Genomic DNA, 18,480 nt, shown 5'->3' on the forward strand with positions numbered 1-18,480 from the left:
TTTTCTAAGCCTCATTTCCTCACATATAAATGGGGGTAGTAATGTGACCCAACTCTAGCTCGACCGGCGGGATTAAGTGAGATGTTTGTAAAACAGCTGGTAGAAGTCCAGCACATTGTTATCAGTTCTATTTCTTTAAAGCAAAGATCTCAACATCCAATTAAAATTTTTTTTATCGTTCCCAATTGCCTAACGTCGTCAGTGTACATTCTACATTTCTGAGTGTCATCATAAAATTGTCACCACAGGCCCCAGAATGCCATCCCTGATTTATTACGTATACTTGTCATTCTGAACAATCTGCTATTGACTGAGCCCTGCCCTGTGCTTCAAGTTTTTGCAAATCTGCACATGCCTCTTTTATACCTAAAACAGTCTCTCCATTTATCTCCATTTGTTGAACTTCTTTAAGATCCATTCTTCATGAGGCTTCTTGGAATTTGTTGTTTTTGAACCACCATAGCACTTTGGGGCAGACATCCCACTCCACCTGGTATATAATCATTTGTATATATGACTCCTCTCTCACAGTAGGGGAGAGAATATATATATCCACATATATATATATATATATTTTCCCCCTGTAAAGTAGCAGTAACTATCTTGTGACTCAGATAAAATAGATGCTCCATTAATATTTGCTGACTTACTGAATATTATCAGTCTAATTATTTAATTTGTCATACTTGTAAAATACAAAGAACACATATTTGCACAAAGCTACCATGGAAACAAGAAAAAAAGCGTGATTGATAGAAAATACAGTAGAGTTAATATTTTCCACTCTTTGGACCTTTTCCTTTAGGCATTTAAAGGCAGCATTAGCTTTATTAACAGCCGGACGACTGTAAGGACTCCCAGTGGAGCCTGCAGTCAACTGAAATCCCTGCTTCTTATATGGGGAGGCTGCAGGTCAGGACTCCCACACCCTGTCTTCATGGAAGCCATTCTCTCTTTATCTAACTGGAAGGCTTTAAATTTACCCTTGCGATATTTCACTTACTAGGTTTTGTCCCATAATTCAATCCTCTGACATATTTTTAAGTTCTAAGGTTTGTGACAACTGTAAATAATATACATTGTACATAATTTACATAATATACATTGTACATAATTTACAATGTATATTATTTACATAATATACATTATGTAAATAATATACTTAATCTGTATAAGATTAAGTCCAAATAAAGATAAACTCTTCAACGTGCTACTCAAAATAAATATTCTTTAGAGTTAAATGTACTTTGAGCTAGGAATCCACTGAATTTAGCAATAATTCCAGATCATAAACAACCACAATATGTCTATATAATAGGCACTAATAATCCCAGCAGAAGGATTACGTGGCTATTTTCGGGTCTAGTAATTACTTCTTCCTTACATGTTCACAAACCACCTATTTCCTACTATAATCACTAGGAAAAGCTAGCTACTACTGTGTTCTGAAGATTCTTTTCCACTTTTAGAAAAAACATTTGCTTATTCTTCTGCTTTCTGCGTCTTCTCACATTCTCCGTGATTCCTCAAATTTTATCAACAGTGAGTCGTCAAACACATCTATAAATTATTCAATATTTTGGTATTTGTTTCAGCTTGGAAATTTAACCCAATTTAAAAATGGACAATAGACAATTCTCCAAAGATCTGTAAATGGCCAGAAAGCACATGAAAAGATGCTTAACATCACTAATCATTCGGAAACTGCAAATCAAAACCACAATGAAATACTACCCACACTGATTAGGATTGCTATTATAAAAAATTACAGAAAATAACAAGCACTGGCAAGGATGTGGAGAAACTGGAACCCTTGTGTAATTGCTGGTGGGAATGTAAAATACTGCAGCTGCTGTGGAAAACCTTTTAAAAGTTAAACACAGAATTACCATACAATCCAGCAATTCCACTTCCAGGTAAATACCCAAAGGAATTGAAAGCAGGGACTTGAACAGGTATCTGTACACCGATGTTCGGAAGAGCATTAATCACAAGAGCCAAAAGGTAAAAACAACTCAAATGTTCACTGACAGATGAATGGATAAACAAACTGTGGTCTATATATACAGTGGGGTATTATTCAGATTAAAAAGGAACGAAATTCTGATCCATGCCACAACATGGATAAACCCCGAAGAGCTTATGCTAAGTGAAAGAAGCCAGACACAAAAGGACAAACACTGTATGATTCCACTCAAATGAGGTAGTCAAATTCATAAAGACAGAAGAGTAGAACAGAGGTAACCGGGGGCTAAGGGGAAGTGTCGTGGGGAGTTATTTTTTAGTGGGCTCAGAGTTTCAGTTTTGGATGATGAAAAGATCGGGAGATGGATACCGGCGATGGTTGCACAACAATGTGAATCTACTTAATGCCACTGAATCGTATACTTAAAAATGGTTAAAATGGACCATCTTGTGTTATGTATATTTCACCACACAAGAAAACTAAACTGAATAGGAAAAATAAAGTTTTCTATTTAGCAAATGTATTCAGCATTACTAAATGATTAAAATGTGAGAATCATCAGGAATAAGAAGATGAACAGAACAGCCCATCAGGATCTCATGATGTAGTGGGAGAACAGATACGGAGGGCATTGCACGGAGAGAGAGCAGTAGATGCAAGCGAGGGTGAGACCACAGAGTGCGTAGGAGACAAATGGCTTAGCAGAGCCGCGGTGCAGATGGCAGGTGGTATGCCTGTAAACGTAACTAGAGGTTATCATATAGACGACGGCTTAAATTGCTGAAAGTCTTTAACAAGAGAAAGACATGGTAAGATTTGACGTTCAGAAAGATCCTTTCTGCTTGTGATATCAAGAATCGCTTAGAGGGACTTCTCTGGTGGCAGAGTGGTTAAGAATCTGCCTGCCAACATAGGGAACACGGGTTCAATCCCTGGTCCGGGAAGATCCCATGCGCCGCGGAGCAACTGAGCCCATGCACCACAACTACTGAGCCGGCGTGCCACAACTACGGAAGCCTGCACACCTAGAGCCCGTGCTCCACAACAAGAGAAGCCCCCACAATGAGAAGCCCACGCACCACAACGAAGAGTAGCCCCCGCGCACAGCAATGAAGATCCAACACAGCCAAAAATTAATTAAATTTTAGAAAAGAATCTCTTAGAGCTAAAATGAATAAATGAAAAATATAAAGAATGTTGATGAGACATGATGGACAGTATTCTAAAAGATTAATAAAATGGATAATAAATTTGAATACCTCATTGAAAAGAATATTCTAGAAAAACAAAAATTATACAAATGATAAAAACTGAGGGCTTTTCTGGTGGCACAGTAGTTGAGAGTCCGCCTGCCGATGCAGGGGACACGGGTTCGTGCCTCAGTCGGGAAGATCCCACATGCCGCGGAGCGGCTAGGCCCGTGAGCCATGGCTGCTGAACCTGTGCGTCCGGAGCCTGTGCTCCGCAGCGGGAGAGGCCACAGCAGTGAGAGGCTCACATACCGAAAAAAGAAAAAAAAAAGAAAATAGGCAATTTGTTTCCAGCTTTGCTTTGTATGATAATCTTACACCAGCTGCTGTACCAATAATGCCCCTCCAGCCCAAAAAAAGATTCTAGTAGAAAGGTGAGAGATTGAGACAGGGTCAAATGAGGTTAAAATCAAGGCAGGAAATGAACAGTAACAGACTGGAAATGGAACGGAAGGCTTCTAGAACAGCCCTAGGATTCTGCTTTCAGTAACTGGAGTGAGCATGTGTGCAATTAAGAGACAGGGAAGCCACACCGAAGTGGAGTTACTGAGCTGATGAGTTGTGGCCCAGGCAGTGTTATTCACGTGTATGAACACAGCTGGAATCTTCATTAGTTACCTGTCAGACCGGGCCCAGTGCCAAGCCTTCCTGGAGACACGGAGGTGTGTGGAGGCCAGGCTGTGCCTGGAGACGGAAAACCAAAGACAGCGTGTGGCTGACAGGGCCTTGGTGCCCCGGCTGGGTGTCAGGCCTGAGCCTCTGAGGTAGGAGAGCCGAGTTCAGGACTTTGGTTCACCAGAGACCTCCCGGCCCCATGTAATCTCTATAGGCGAGAGCTCTCCCAGAGATCTCCGTCTCAACGCTAAGACCCAGCTCAACTCAACGACCCGCAAGCTCCAGTGCTGGACACCCCATGCCAAACAACTAGAAACACAGGAACACAACCCCACCCATTATCAGAGAGGCTGCCTAAAATCATAATAAGTTCACAGACACCTCAAAACACACCACCGGATACAGTCCTGCCCACCAAAAGACAAGATCCAGCCTCATCCACCAGTACACAGGAACCAGTCGCCTCCACCAGGAAGCCTACACGAGCCACTGAGCCAACCTTCCCCACTGGGGGCAGACACCAAAAACAATGGGAACCACTAATCTGTAGCCTGTGAAAAGGAGACCCCAAACACAGTAAGTTAAGCAAAGTGAGAAGACAAGGAAACACACAGCAGATGAAGGAGCAAAGTAAAAAACCACCAGATGAAACAAATGAAGAGGAAATAGGCAGTGTACGTGAATAAGAATTCAGACTACTCATAGTAAAGATGATCCAAAATCTTTGAAACAGAATGGAGAAAATACAAGAAATGTTTAACAAGGAACTAGAAGAACTAAAGAGCAAACAAACAAGGATGAACAACTCAATAAAGGAAATTAAAAATTCTTTACAAGGAACCAGTAGCAGAATAACTGAGGCAGAAGAACGGATAACTGACCAGGAAGATAAAATAGTGGAAATAACTACTGCAGAGCAGAATAAAGAAAAAAGAATGAAACGAATTGAGGACAGTCTCAGAGACCTCTGGGACAATACTAAACACACCAACATTTGAATTATAGGGGTCCCAGAAGAAGAAGAGAAAAAGAAAGGGACTGAGAAAATATATGAAGAGATTATAGTTGAAAACTTCCCTAATATGGGAAAGGAAATACTCAATCAAGTCCAGGAAGTGCAGAGTCGCACACAGGATAAGTCCAAGGAGAAACACGCCAAGACACATATTAATCAAACTATCAAAAATTAAATACAAAGAAAAAACATTAAAAGCAGCAAGGGAAAAGCAACAAATAACATACAAGGGAATCCCCATAAGGTCAACAGCTGATTTTTCAGCAGAAACTCTGCAAGCCAGAAGGGAGTGGCAGGACATATTTGAAGTGATGAGAGAGAAAAACCTACAACCAAGATTACTCTACCCAGCAAGGATCTCATTTACATTTGACAGAGAAATTAAAACCTTTACAGACAAGCAAAAGCTAAGAGAATTCAGCACCACCAAACCAGCTTTAAAACAAGTGTTAAAGGAACTTCTTTAGGCAGGAAACACAAGAAAAGGAAAATACCTACAAAAAAAAACCCCAAAACAATTAAGAAAATGGTAATAGGAACATAAACTACCTTAAATGTAAATGGATTAAATGCTCCAACCAAAAGACATAGGCTGGCTGAATGGATACAAAAACACCACCAATATATATGCTGTCTACAACAGACCCACTTCAGACCTAGGGACACATACAGACTGAAAGTGAGGGGAGAGAAAAAGATATTCCATGCAAATGGAAATCAAAAGAAAGCTGGAGTAGCAATTCTCATATCAGAAAAAACAGACTTTAAAATAAAGACTATTACAAGAGACAAAGAAGGACATTACATAATGATCAAGGGATCAACCAAAGAAGAAGATATAACAATGGTAAATATTTATGCACCCAACATAGGAGCACCTCAATACATAAGGCAAATTCTAACAGCCATAAAAGGGGAAATCAATAGTAGCACAATAATAGTAGGGGACTTTAACACCCCACCTTCACCAATGGACAGATCATCCAAAATGAAAATAAATAAGGAAACACAAGCTTTAAATGACACATTAAACAAGATGGACTTAACTAATATTTATAGGACATTTTATCCAAAAACAAAAGAATACACTTTTTTCTCAAGTGCTCCTGGAACATTCTCCAGGATAGATCATATCTTGGGTCACAAATCAAGCCTTGGTAAACTTAAGAAAATTGAAATCGTATCAAGTATCTTTTCAAACCACAATACTATGAGACTAGATATCAATAACAGGAAAAAAACCTGTAAAAAATACAAACACATGGAGGCTAAACAATACACTACTAAATAACCAAGAGATCACTGAAGAAATCAAAGAGGAAATCAAAAAATACCTAGAAACAAATGACAATGAAAACACAACATCCCAAAACTATGGGATGCAGCAAAAGCAGTTCTAAGAGGGAAGTTTACAGCAACACAATCCTATCTCAAGAAACAAGAAAAACCTCAAATAAACAACCTAACCTTACACCTAAAGCAATTAGAGAAAGAAAAACAAAAAACCCCCAAGGTTAGCAGAAGGAAAGAAATCATAAAGATCGGATCAGAAATAAATGAAAAAGATATGACGGAAACAATCACAAAGATCAATAAAACTAAAAGCTGGTTCTTTGAGAAGATAAACAAAATTGATAAACCATTAGCCAGACTCTTCAAGGAGAGAAGGGTGAAGACTCAAATCAACAGAATTAGAAATGAAAAAGGAGAAGTAACAACTGACACTGCAGAAATGCAAAGGATCATGAGAGCTTACTGCAAGCAACTATATGCCAATAAAATGGACAACCTGGAAGAAATGGAGAAATTCTTAGAAAAGCACAACCTTCTGAGACTGAACCAGGAATAAATAGAAAATATAAACAGACCAATCACAAGCACTTAAATTGAAACTGTGATTAAAAATCTTCCAAAAGACAAAAGCCCAGGACCACATGGCTTCACAGGCAAATTCTATCAAAGATTTACAGAAGAGCTAACACTTATCCTTCTCAGACTCTTCCAAAATATAGCAGAGGGAGGAACACTGCCAAACTCATTCTATGAGGCCACCATCACCCTGATATCAAAACCAAAGATGTCACAAAAAAAGAACACTACAGGCCAATATCACTGATGAATACAGATGCAAAAATCCTCAACAAAATACTAGGAAACAGAAACCAACAGCACATTAAAAGGATCATACAGCATGATCAAGTGGCGTTTATCCCAGGAATGCAAGGATTCTTCAATATACACAAATGAATCAATGTGATACACCATATTAACAAATTGAAGGAGAAAAACCATATGATCATCTCAATAGATGCAGAAAAAGCTTTTGACAAAATTCAACACCCATTTATGATCAAAACTCTCCAGAAAGTAGGCACAGAGGGAACTTACCTCAACATAATATAAAGGCCATATATGACAAACCCATAGCCAACAACATTCTCAATGGTGAAAAACTGAAACCATTTCCTCTAAGATCAGGAACAAGACAAGGATGTCCACTCTTCCCACTATTATTCAGCATAGTTTTGGAAGTCCTAGCCACAGCAATCAGAGAAGAAAAAGAAATAAAAGGCATACAGATTGGGAAAGAAGAAGTAAAACTGTCACAGTTTGCAGATGACATGATACTATACACAGAGAATCCTAAACATGCTACCAGAAAACTACTGGAGCTAATCAATGTATTCGGTAAAGGAGCAGGATACAAAATTAATGCACAGCAATCCCTTGCATTCCTATACACTAATGATGAAAAACCTGAAAGAGAAATTACGGAAACACTCCCATTTACCATTGCAACAAAAAGAATAAAATACCTAGGAATAAACCTACCTAAGGAGGCAAAAGACCTGTATGCAGAAAACTATAAGACACTGGTGAAAGAAATTAAAGATGATACAAACAGATGGAGAGATACACCATGTTCTTGGATTGGAAGAATCAACATTGGGAAAATGACTATACTACCCAAAACAATCTACAGATTCAATGCAATCCCTATCAAACTACCAATGGCATTTTTCACAGAACTAGAACAAAAATTTTCACAATTTGTATGGAAACACAAAAGACCCCGAATAGCCAGAGAAATCTTGGGAAAGAAAAATGGAGCTGGAGGAATCAGGCTCCCTGACTTCAGACTATACTACAAAGCTACAGTAATCAAGACAGTATGGTACTGGCACAGAAACAGAAGTATAGATCAATGGAACAGGATAGAAAGCCCAGAGATAAACCCACACACATATGGTCACCTTACCTTTGATAAAGGAGGCAAGAATATACAATAGAGAAAAGACAGTCTCTTTAATAAGTGGTGCTGGGAAAACTGGACAGCTACATGTAAAAGAATGAAATTAGAACACTCCCTAACACCATACACAAAAATAAACTCAAAATGGATTAAAGACCTAAATGTAAGGCCAGACACTATAAAACTCTTAGAGGAAAACATACGCAGAACACTCTACGACATAAATCACAGCAAGATCCTTTTTGACCCACCTCCTAGAGAAATGGAAATAAAAACAAAAATAAACAAATGGGACCCAAAGAAATTTAAAAGCTTTTGCACAGCAAAGGAAACCATAAACAAGATGAAAAGACAACTCTCAGAATGGGAGAAAATATTTGCAAGCACAGCAACTGACAAAGGATTAATCTCCAAAATATACAAGCAGCTCATGCAGCTCAATATCAAAAAAAAAAACTCAACCCAATCCAAAAATGGGCAGAAGATCTAAATAGACATTTCTCCAAAGAAGATATACAGATTGCCAACAAACACATGAAAGGATGTTCAACATCATTAATCATTAGAGAAATGCAAATCAAAACTACAATGAGGCATCAGCTCACACCGGTCAGAATGGCTATCATCAAAAAATCTATAAACAATAAATGCTGGAGAGGATGTGGAGAAAAGGGAACCCTCTTGCACTGTTGGTGGGAATGTAATTGATACAGCCACTATGTAGAACAGTATGTAGGTTCCATAAAAAACTAAAAGTAGAACTACCATATGACCCAGCAATCCCACTACTGGGCATATACCCTGAGAAAACCATAATTCAAAAAGAGTCATGTACCACAATGTTCATTGCAGCACTATTTACAATAGCCAGGATATGGAAGCATGCTAAGTGTCCATCGACAGATGAATGGATAAAGAAGATGTGGCACATATATACCATGGAATATTACTCAGCCATAAAAAGAAGCGAAACTGAGTTATTCGTAGTGAGGTGGATGGACCTAGAGTCTGTCCTACAGAGTGAAGTAGGTCAGAAAGAGAAAAAGAAACACCATATACTAACACATATATATGTCATCTAAAAAAAAAATGGTTCTGAAAAACCTAGGGGCAGGACAGGAATAAAGACAGAGACATAGAGAATGGGCTTGAGGACACAGGGAGGGGCAAGGGTAAGCTGGGACAAAGTGAGAGAGTGGCATGGACATATATACACTACCAAATGTAAAATAGATAGCTAGTGGGAAGCAGCCACATAGCACAGGGAGATCAGGTCGGTGCTTTGTGACCACCTAGAGGAGTGGGATAGGGAAGGTGGGAGGGAGGTGCAAGAGGGAGGGGATATGGGGATATATGTATACATACAGCTGATTCACTTCATTATACAGCAGAAACCAACACAACATTGTAAAGCAATTATATTCAATAAAGATGTTAAAAAAAAAAAGAGAGACAGGGAAGCCCAAAGGAAAAACAGAAGTGAGAACTGAGTAATCTTTGTTCCAGCAATGGGGAAGCAGGGCTTATCTTTGTGCCTCACACAGCCTACATTATTCATTTTTGATATCTAGATAACTTAGTTAATTCTGGGTTTTAAATATATAAGAGATATAAATCAACAGGAAAATAAATCCCAACCTCTAAAAAAATATACCATAATTTCAGAAAAAGAAAACTTAGATAGTCTCTCTATTGTATTATCTGCAACAACACTATTTTCACATTATTATAGACAGTTGAGACTGAAGTCACAGAACTTGGTCAAATAAAACTAACGTTTTTACTAAATCACAGTTTGGCATAGGGATGTAATAGGTTGAATAGCAGACCCCCAAAGTTATCAGGTCCTCATCCTTGGAATCTACAAATGTCACCTTATTTGGAAAAAGGGTCTTTACAAATGGGATTAAGTTAAAATTTTAAAATGAGATTATTCTGGATTATCTGGGTGGGCTCTAACTGCAACCACATGCATCCTTTAAGAGGGAAGCAGGGACTTCCCTGGTGGTGCAGTGGTTAAGAATCCGCCTGCCAATGCAGGGGACATGGGTTCGATCCCTGGTCCAGGAAGATCCCACATGCCGTGGAGCAAATAAGCCCGTGAGCCACAACTACTGAGCCTGCGCTCTAGAGCCCGCGAGCCACAACTACTGAACCCCACGCACCTAAAGCCCAAGCTTCGCAACAAGAGAAGCCACTGCAATGAGAAGACCGCGCACTGCAACGAAGAGTAGCCCCCGCTCGATACAACTAGAGAAAGCCCACGTGCAGCAACGAAGACCCAACACAACCAACCAACCAACCAAATAAATAAATAAATAAATAAAAATAAAATTAAAAAATAAATTTTTTAAAAAAGAGGGAAGCAGAGGGGGATGACACACAGAGGGGAAGGTGATGTGAAGATAGAGCAGAGATAAATCTGAAGGGATGCAACCCAAAGCCCAGGAATGCCTGCAGCCACCAGAAGCCGGAAGAGGTGAGTAACAGGTTTCCCCCAGAGACTCTGGGGGAGCACAGGCCTGCAGACACCTTGCTTTTGGCTCAAGGATACTGATTTCAGAACTCTGGCCTCCAGAGACAGAATCAATTTCTGCTGTTTCAAGCCAACTGGTTTGTGGTAACTTGTTACAGCAGCCATAGAAAACTAACATAAGGGTGATCAATTTGGGGCCCAGTGGGACCAATCTCAGCATTCATCTACACTTAGGAATAACAAATAATAAAGGAAAATAGAAACACATAAGGGTCCAAAACTATATGGCATGTGTTAAGATATACTGCAGTCTGTCTTCCTGGTCATATCACAGCAATATTTTGAAAAGAAATTTTCTTTTCAAATGTACCATATATAGAACCCAATTAACCAATTTCTTCATGATATCTAATATAGATGTTACTACTGAAACACTTTGATCAAAGTTAAGACAGTTGGCAAGTCATCCTGAAGCAGTTAGGCACTGCTGACTCAGACTGCCCATTTCCTTCAATTCTCCTAGACACTTATTTAGTCGTGCAAATAACCACTAGCCTGTAAACCAGAAAGAAAAAAAAACTCCCACCAACAAAAAACTGAGTTAGGTTAAATAAGCACCATGTGGAATATTAAGTAAAACAGCAAATCACCTAGCTTAAAACTAAATTCCAGTAGATACTGAATATACAGTGCCCTTCTGAATATCCTGTCTGATTTATCTTTTCACCTCCATAACCAAACTGAATGCACTGCACATCATAAGTACTGCACAGATATTTGGTGAAAGAATATATGAGAACTGCAAGAGAAGAGAACATGAAAAGTAGATATAAATACCTGACTACGTGCCATACCAGGGCTTGAAAAATTGCAGTTGAGGGCCAGATCCAGTCTGCTGCCTGTTTTTATAAATAAGATTTTATTGGAACACAGCCAAGCTCATTCACTTATGTATCATCTATGGCTGTATCCTCGCTCTGAGAGCAGAGTTAAGTGATGACAAAGACACATGGCCAACAAAGTCTAAAATATTTACTATGTGGCTCTTTATAGAAAAGGCTGGTCAAGCCTTGCTCAGTACCACACCATCTAGAAGGGAAGGCAATTATTACTGAGTGTCTACTAATGCACTTATATTCTACTAGGTGCTAAGGAGATAGTTGAATAAGTTAGTCTCTGTTCTCAGAAAATCATAATAGAGCAGGTAAAACAAGAAGTGTGTACTCCAGTTAACAAACTTGATAGTGGGCTATGACAGAAAACTGGATAGTATTGCCATAGCACAGAAAGAACCTTTAAGTGGAGAAGCTTTCAGGGAGAAGCTAATGGTTACCACGTGAAGCATTTAATGAAAATGAGCTTTTCCTTAAAAGATATAATCAGCTCATCATAGGCAAATAAGAAAAAAACCAGTTCCTAAGAAAATAAAACAAAACCAAACAATCACTAAACAAAAAGGAAAACGAGATGAAAATAAAAACCAGAAAAAAAATAATTCACCGTTCTGCACCTTTTAAAATGTAGTAATCAACATTTCATCACAATTTTCAGGTTCTAAGATACCTGTTCACATAGCTCACCTTGATTTGGAAGATGCTCCTCCTGAACTACACGCTCCTTTATTCAAATTAAATGTAACTGGAAGAAAAGAATTGGTATTCCATATATATTTCAGGAAAATTATAATAAAACATCAGATACAATAAAACAAAATTATAATGAAAATTATAATAAATATCACAATGCAGCTATGTAGAAATTCATGGACATTTTGAATACATGAGAGCTGGAATGCTCCTACCCAGAGATCATAAACTCCTGTAAAATATACTGGACTGATGCTTACAGAGCTGGGAAAGACCATCACATGATATAGCAGACAGCCTTGGCCACTTCCCCACTCCACTGCCCCTCTCCCCTTAGTAACAGGAATCCAATTTTGTTTGGGTGTCCATACCACTCACGTATGGCTTGGAGGACGCTACGGTCTGAAGGTTTGTGTCCCCTCCCAAATCCAAATGCTGAAAACCTAATGCCCAAGGTGATGGGACTAGGGGGTGGGACCTATGGGAGGTGATTAGTAAGGCTCTTTGGTCTAAACCAATGAAAATAATTCCACTCCCTTTCCAAGTGACTATTTTTGAGGTGGACATGTGATACAGTCTGGTCAATGACATTCAAAAGGAAGTCTGCTGGTGGGAAGAAGGTCTTCTAGGAAAAGTTTCCTTGCTCACAGGGGACTCCAAAGGACAGAGATGCTCTCTGTCTTCTTCTGGACAATACTGGGTCTGCATATGATGGCTGGACTGCCGGCAGCCACCTTGTGTCCAGCTACTGATAGTGTGGCATCCGGAACCATCCTACCTCTGGGACTCTTGGTATGGCAAGGTATTTCCTTATTGTTTAGGCTCATTTTACTCAGTCTGGTTACTTGTTGCTGTAGGCATTCCATCCAATTCATTGTTATCACCTTTTCATTTTACTGAGGAGAATAATCCAGACAGATAACACCTCTTGCTCCCAAACATGCTGCTAGTTTTTGGCAGAGCCAATACAAAAGCATCCATATTAAAAAAGGAAGAAAGAAAAGTAAAACTACCTTTTTCTTCATCATTTTCTCTGCTTAATTCCGTAAAAACAGGGACTTCCTTTAAAAAAAAAAAGTTTGAAGGTTTGGTTTACAACTGCATTTACCATCAATATTCAATAGTCCTTAATTATGACTTGCTACCTAAAATGGTTAAGATACTAATTAAGAAATTATATGTATTGCAAATATTCTCCAATAAAGAATTATTCTACGGGGGGAAAAAAGTAGCTTTTCTGTACTGAACTGCAGAAGTTTACCTACATTTTTATTTCTATTACAATTTAAGCAGGAAACAACAACATAAAGCAATAAACTCTAGGAATCTTAGCTAGAGGATTACTTTAAACAGCAAAACCTTTCTCTTTTGTAGTACGATTTAGTGTAATGATCAAGGGTCTAAGACTGACTCGAAGAAGACTGTGTATAAAATCCTCCTCTGCCACCTATGAGCCTTGTCATCTCGGTCAATCTCATCATCTCCCTAAAGGCTCAATCATTACATCTTTAAAGTAGGGATAACCTACATATTTAGAGTTATGATAAGGGTTAATTAGGATAATATAAATAAAACACTTAGCATAGTGCCTGCCACAGTGTTTGATAAATGTTAATTGTTGTTACTACTGATAAATAAGAAGGATGACCTTGAGATCTAGCTAAAATATTTTGTTAGGTAATGTCCATGTAGGATTTCACAAAGGAACACAAAAGGACATGATCTTACTTTGAAAAAATTGATAAGTTTAAATGTAGAATGAGGAAGCACTGATCAATAGAATTTCCCCTGCTTTTTGGGTAAAGATACTGTTTACACCTGAAAAGTACAATTAACTTGAAGGTTTTAGCAATATTAAGCTAAAATGTTACAGAGCAATAATGTTATTCCAAAAAGTAAACCTCTTTCCTCAGTACAAGATGTGAATCCTTTGTGATTTCCATGATAGGAAGTTATAATATTTTCTCTATTGAAAATGAAGATTTAAATTTTTAAAAAGCAAGAGAATAAAAAGCTTTCAGTCTTAAGGAGTTTAAATTTCACATTTACAGCAGTTTAAGCACTGTTCCTGTTTTAATTTAATGTAGAAAACTTCTAAAAGATTGTGTGACAATATGCATGTTAATGTAAGTAACGTAACACACACTCACTCTCTCACTTTTCAAAGAGTTCAATCAACATGGTACAAAAGTTGATTCACAAAGTGATCCTCACTGGTATCTTAATTCTCATCGCCTGCTACTTCCTGCGTCACTCTACTCAACGGCTTATACAACATGTGCTCAACAATGATCAGAGCAGCTGTATTCATAATAGCTAAAAACTGGAAACGAGCCACATGCTTCTCAACAGGAGAATGGATAAATAAATTGTATTATATTCGTAAAATGAAATACATCAATCAAAAAAAAGAGTGAAGCACTGATAGGAAAGGATGTAGATGAACTACACATACAGAACATTATGGTGAGCTAAGGAAGCTAGACACAGAGAGAACAAACTGGATGATTCCATTCCTACAAAGTTCAAGGGCAGACTAAACTAACCAACAATCAATAGTATTTATCAGAACAGTGCTTTCTTCTTAGAGGACAAGGAATATTAATTGGGAATGGGCATGAGGGAACCTTCTAGGATACTAGAAATGTTCCATATCTTGATCTGAGTGGTGGCCACATGGACTACCTATCTATTGATCCATCCATCCATCCATCTAAAGACACATACATATGTGAAAATTCATCGAGCTGTAACCTTAAGATTAACGCACATCATCCACTTTACTTCATGTGTGCTACACCACAATAAAAAGTTTTTAAAAATACTAAATGGCTAGTAGTTTCACATACACACTAGGCTGTATTTTCCTGCTCACACACAACTTCTAGTATGTAAGCTCCTTGAGGGCAGGGATTTTTATCTTTTGTCCACTGGCTGTATCCCCAGTGCCTAGAAGAACGCCTGGCACACAGGAGGTGACCAATAAATGTCTGTTGGAATAAATGCCTTGATCTAGTTATTCTAACACCTGAACCAACTCTATCATGCCTTCCCTTCCCCATCTACCTGGATTTTACCCATTAATTCCTCAAGACTCCTCAGCCTAGGGGATGTAGCTACCTCCAAATATTCTAGGTCCTCCCCAGGCTGGAGCAAGTGCTGCCCTCTGTGTTCTCACACACTGTGTTCATCCCCAGCACTGCATTAATTATAATCAGTTGAAACGCTCTGTTTATGTCTTTGCCACTAGGTACTGACTCTATTTTAGAGATGAGGAAACTGAGGTTTAGAAGATTCCATAATTACACAAACTTGTGAAGTCAGTAAGTCAGGAATGGACCCAGGTTTGTCTCAACTCCACAGCCTGGACTTTTATACTTGGCTATGCCCTTTCTCCTACAAAACTCGTTCAAGGCTTAAACAAACAAGCGATTTTGCTTCTTCAGACCTTTGTCTATTGCCTCTCTTGATGATGCCCACCTGCTCTCTCCCCTCCAGACCTCTTCTCACTTGTTCTTGAATAAATTTGGCAGTTTTTTCTTCATCATCAAGGTCCTGCTTCTTCTTCTTCTCTAGTTCCAGCTGCCGGCGGATCGTCTCAGGGTCCCTATCTATATACTGAATATACCAGCCTTTTGGTGTTTCGTCCACTTTGCATAAGCCTTAAAAAAAGTAATGGATTTAAAAAAAAAAAAAAACAGTAACGGACACTATAATTTTGAATACAATCAAAGCTGAAAGTACATATAAATGTGGTATCTCTCTGCAGTATTTACTCATTCATTCAAATACACTCATTCAAACACATTCAAATACACAAATTCATACAGCACGTGAATTTTCCATATTTACAGTTAGTGACATTTAGACTTTAATTGGAACATTTTATCTCTTTAAAGAGAAAAGAAATATTATTTTGATTTTTGACTAGGTTGAGGCAACACATTTAAACAAGGAAAACATTTAAAAAAAGCATTATCTTGCTTAGCAATTATTCAACTGTCTCTAAGTACTTAACATCCACTGAGTACAGGATATTCTAACTTAACCAAGCAGAAATCTTCCCTAAAATGGAATAAAGAAACACACTCAATAACTAATACCCTGATACAAAATTTCTTTCTCTGTTCTTTCCTGAACTTTCCATCCTATTAGAAATGGAAAAAGAGGCAGCAAATTTAAAAACTGCCTTAAGAAGGGGTAACAAAAGTTTCCAAAAGTGCAACGAATGTAGTGGGAAAAGTGGAAGAGGACGGGTACTGGTCCTTAACCTAACGAGTGGATGCTTCAGTGACGTACCTTTGCACTGTTGAAAGAATCACTCCAGACGCTCTTACACACCTGCAGCGCACAAAATCAATCCTGGAAGATTATGCTCCTCTCCGCCAGTTTCTAATTGCCCTACTCATCCTCTTTTTCATAAATTTACACAGAAAATATGATCATTCTCTCCCTCCCTGCGGTGCAGCCATATAACAACTGTTCACGTCATGTCTTGTTCTTACCTTCTCTGCCCAGCCACTTAGTAAAATCTGTCAGCGTCTCCCACTGTGTGGCGTTCATGTGGATATGCTCTCGGTGGCTGATGTACTCATTGTAAACGATGTTGTTGTGAACCCTCTTGGTTCCTAAGAAGAAATTAGGACACTGCTGACCCTGAGCAGATTATGAGATTATAAAGTCATTATGTGCACAAGACTTAAGAAACTTACCAAAGCGTCTCCTGAGAAGTTCTAGGAAGTCATTTCGGAATTCCCTAATAAAGCAGGGAGGGAAAGCATTAAGGTGATTTCTACAAATACATAGCATCACCTTCCTGAAATTTAAGCCATCATACAGTTTGCATGAGCACATGATATATAAAACATCTACGTTAATATCTGTTCCGAACTTTTAAAAACTGAACAAGGGAAAAATCCTGAAAGATTACAGCTTTCAAGAATTAAAGTTAAAAGTCAAGTTGGAGTTGGAACGTTTTGTCTTGGTAAAGGTGGCACAGCAAAAGTGACCACACATCTTTGGAGCGGATTCTTCATGGAGTCTCAGTGCTACTGAATGTGGCATAATTATCCCATTCTATTGATAATAAAACATGAAGTTGGCACTTAATGTGTCCCTCTGAGCTGAGCACACTGTGTTAAGTGACAGATAAACATAGGTGAATAAGATATACATTCTGACCAAGACGTTTACAGGTGAAGAGAAAGAGAAGGCTGTTCCCATCTGGCACAGAGACATGAAAGTATCACTTGATATTTGAGAAATGACAGACATATAGACAATAGTTATTTCAAATTAAGTATTCAGTAGATATTTTCTCAAAGATAAACAAAGTGAGCCTGTCAGGTCAAGAAAAACAACTGACAGTATTTGTTGCCAATGATAAAATTTGAGCTTTCAAGCAAAAAATGTGAATTCTGGTAAACTAGTATCCGCCACCATGAGGTGTTTCCCAATACTTAAAGATGTTTCTGACAGCACTGAGTTGACATTAGTGAATATGATTTTATGATATTGCATAATAAAATGTATCACCATTCAGAATTTCAGAATACCTGTGTAACTCAATGGAGCAATATTTTCCAAATGACTGATGTGTGATGTTACAAAACCATACATGGGTACAAGATCCACTTCAAGTAAAAGATCACATGGATTTTAATGTCATAGAGTACAAAAGGTTTGCTAGGGGCTTCCCTGGTGGCACAATGGTTGGGAGTCCGCCTGCCAATGCAGGGGACACGGGTTCGTGCCCCGGTCTGGGAAGATCCCACATGCCGTGGAGCGGCTGGGCCCGTGAGCCATGGCCGCTGAGCCTGTGCGTCCGGAGCCTGTGCTCCGCAACGGGAGAGGCCACAACAGTGAGAAGCCCGAGTATCGCAAAAAAAAAAAAAAAAAAAAAAAAAAAAAAAAAAAAGGTTTGCTATATGGTTTCTGATTCCACATTGCAACTAATCTTTAAGAAACTACCACGCCATTGTGTTTCAATGTAGTATCATAGAAGAATAGCCAAAATTATGTGAAAAGGCTATTAAAATACTCCCCCTGCTTCCAACTACACATCTGTGTAAAAGCTGGACTTTCTCTATGTATTTCAACCAAGCAACATTTCAGAAGAGAATGAAGGTAGAAGCAGATGTGAGAATACAACTGTGTTCTATGAAGACAGACACTGAAGAGATTTGCAAAAATGTAAAACACCACCACTCTTATTTTTTTGTGTGCTTTTTGTGTGTTGGAAAATATAGTTAATTTTCATGTAAAAATGTTATTTTAACTCTAATAGGCTTATATTGTGATTTTAAATGAATAAATTTTT

At 38.4% G+C, this 18,480-nt stretch overlaps 1 protein-coding gene across 2 annotated transcripts in view; it reads right to left on the minus strand.

Moving 5' to 3' along the window:
* Positions 1-18,480, minus strand: part of KIN (Kin17 DNA and RNA binding protein) — a 37,334-nt gene that overhangs the window by 14,224 nt on the left and 4,630 nt on the right. The window contains exons 3-7 of one of the 2 annotated variants that reach the window (XM_082835950.1): positions 16,874-16,917; positions 16,667-16,789; positions 15,642-15,823; positions 13,175-13,223; positions 12,156-12,213 (exon numbers count right to left, since the gene is read on the minus strand). In XM_082835950.1, coding sequence (XP_082692076.1) covers positions 12,156-12,213; positions 13,175-13,223; positions 15,642-15,823; positions 16,667-16,789; positions 16,874-16,917 — 456 coding nt within the window. The remainder of the gene's footprint in view (positions 1-12,155; positions 12,214-13,174; positions 13,224-15,641; positions 15,824-16,666; positions 16,790-16,873; positions 16,918-18,480) is intronic. The other variant, XM_082835951.1, reaches the window with a different exon arrangement.

The sequence above is a fragment of the Leucopleurus acutus genome (assembly GCF_964270905.1).
Source record: "Leucopleurus acutus genome assembly, chromosome: 1".
NCBI classification, from domain to species: domain Eukaryota; kingdom Metazoa; phylum Chordata; class Mammalia; order Artiodactyla; family Delphinidae; genus Leucopleurus; species Leucopleurus acutus.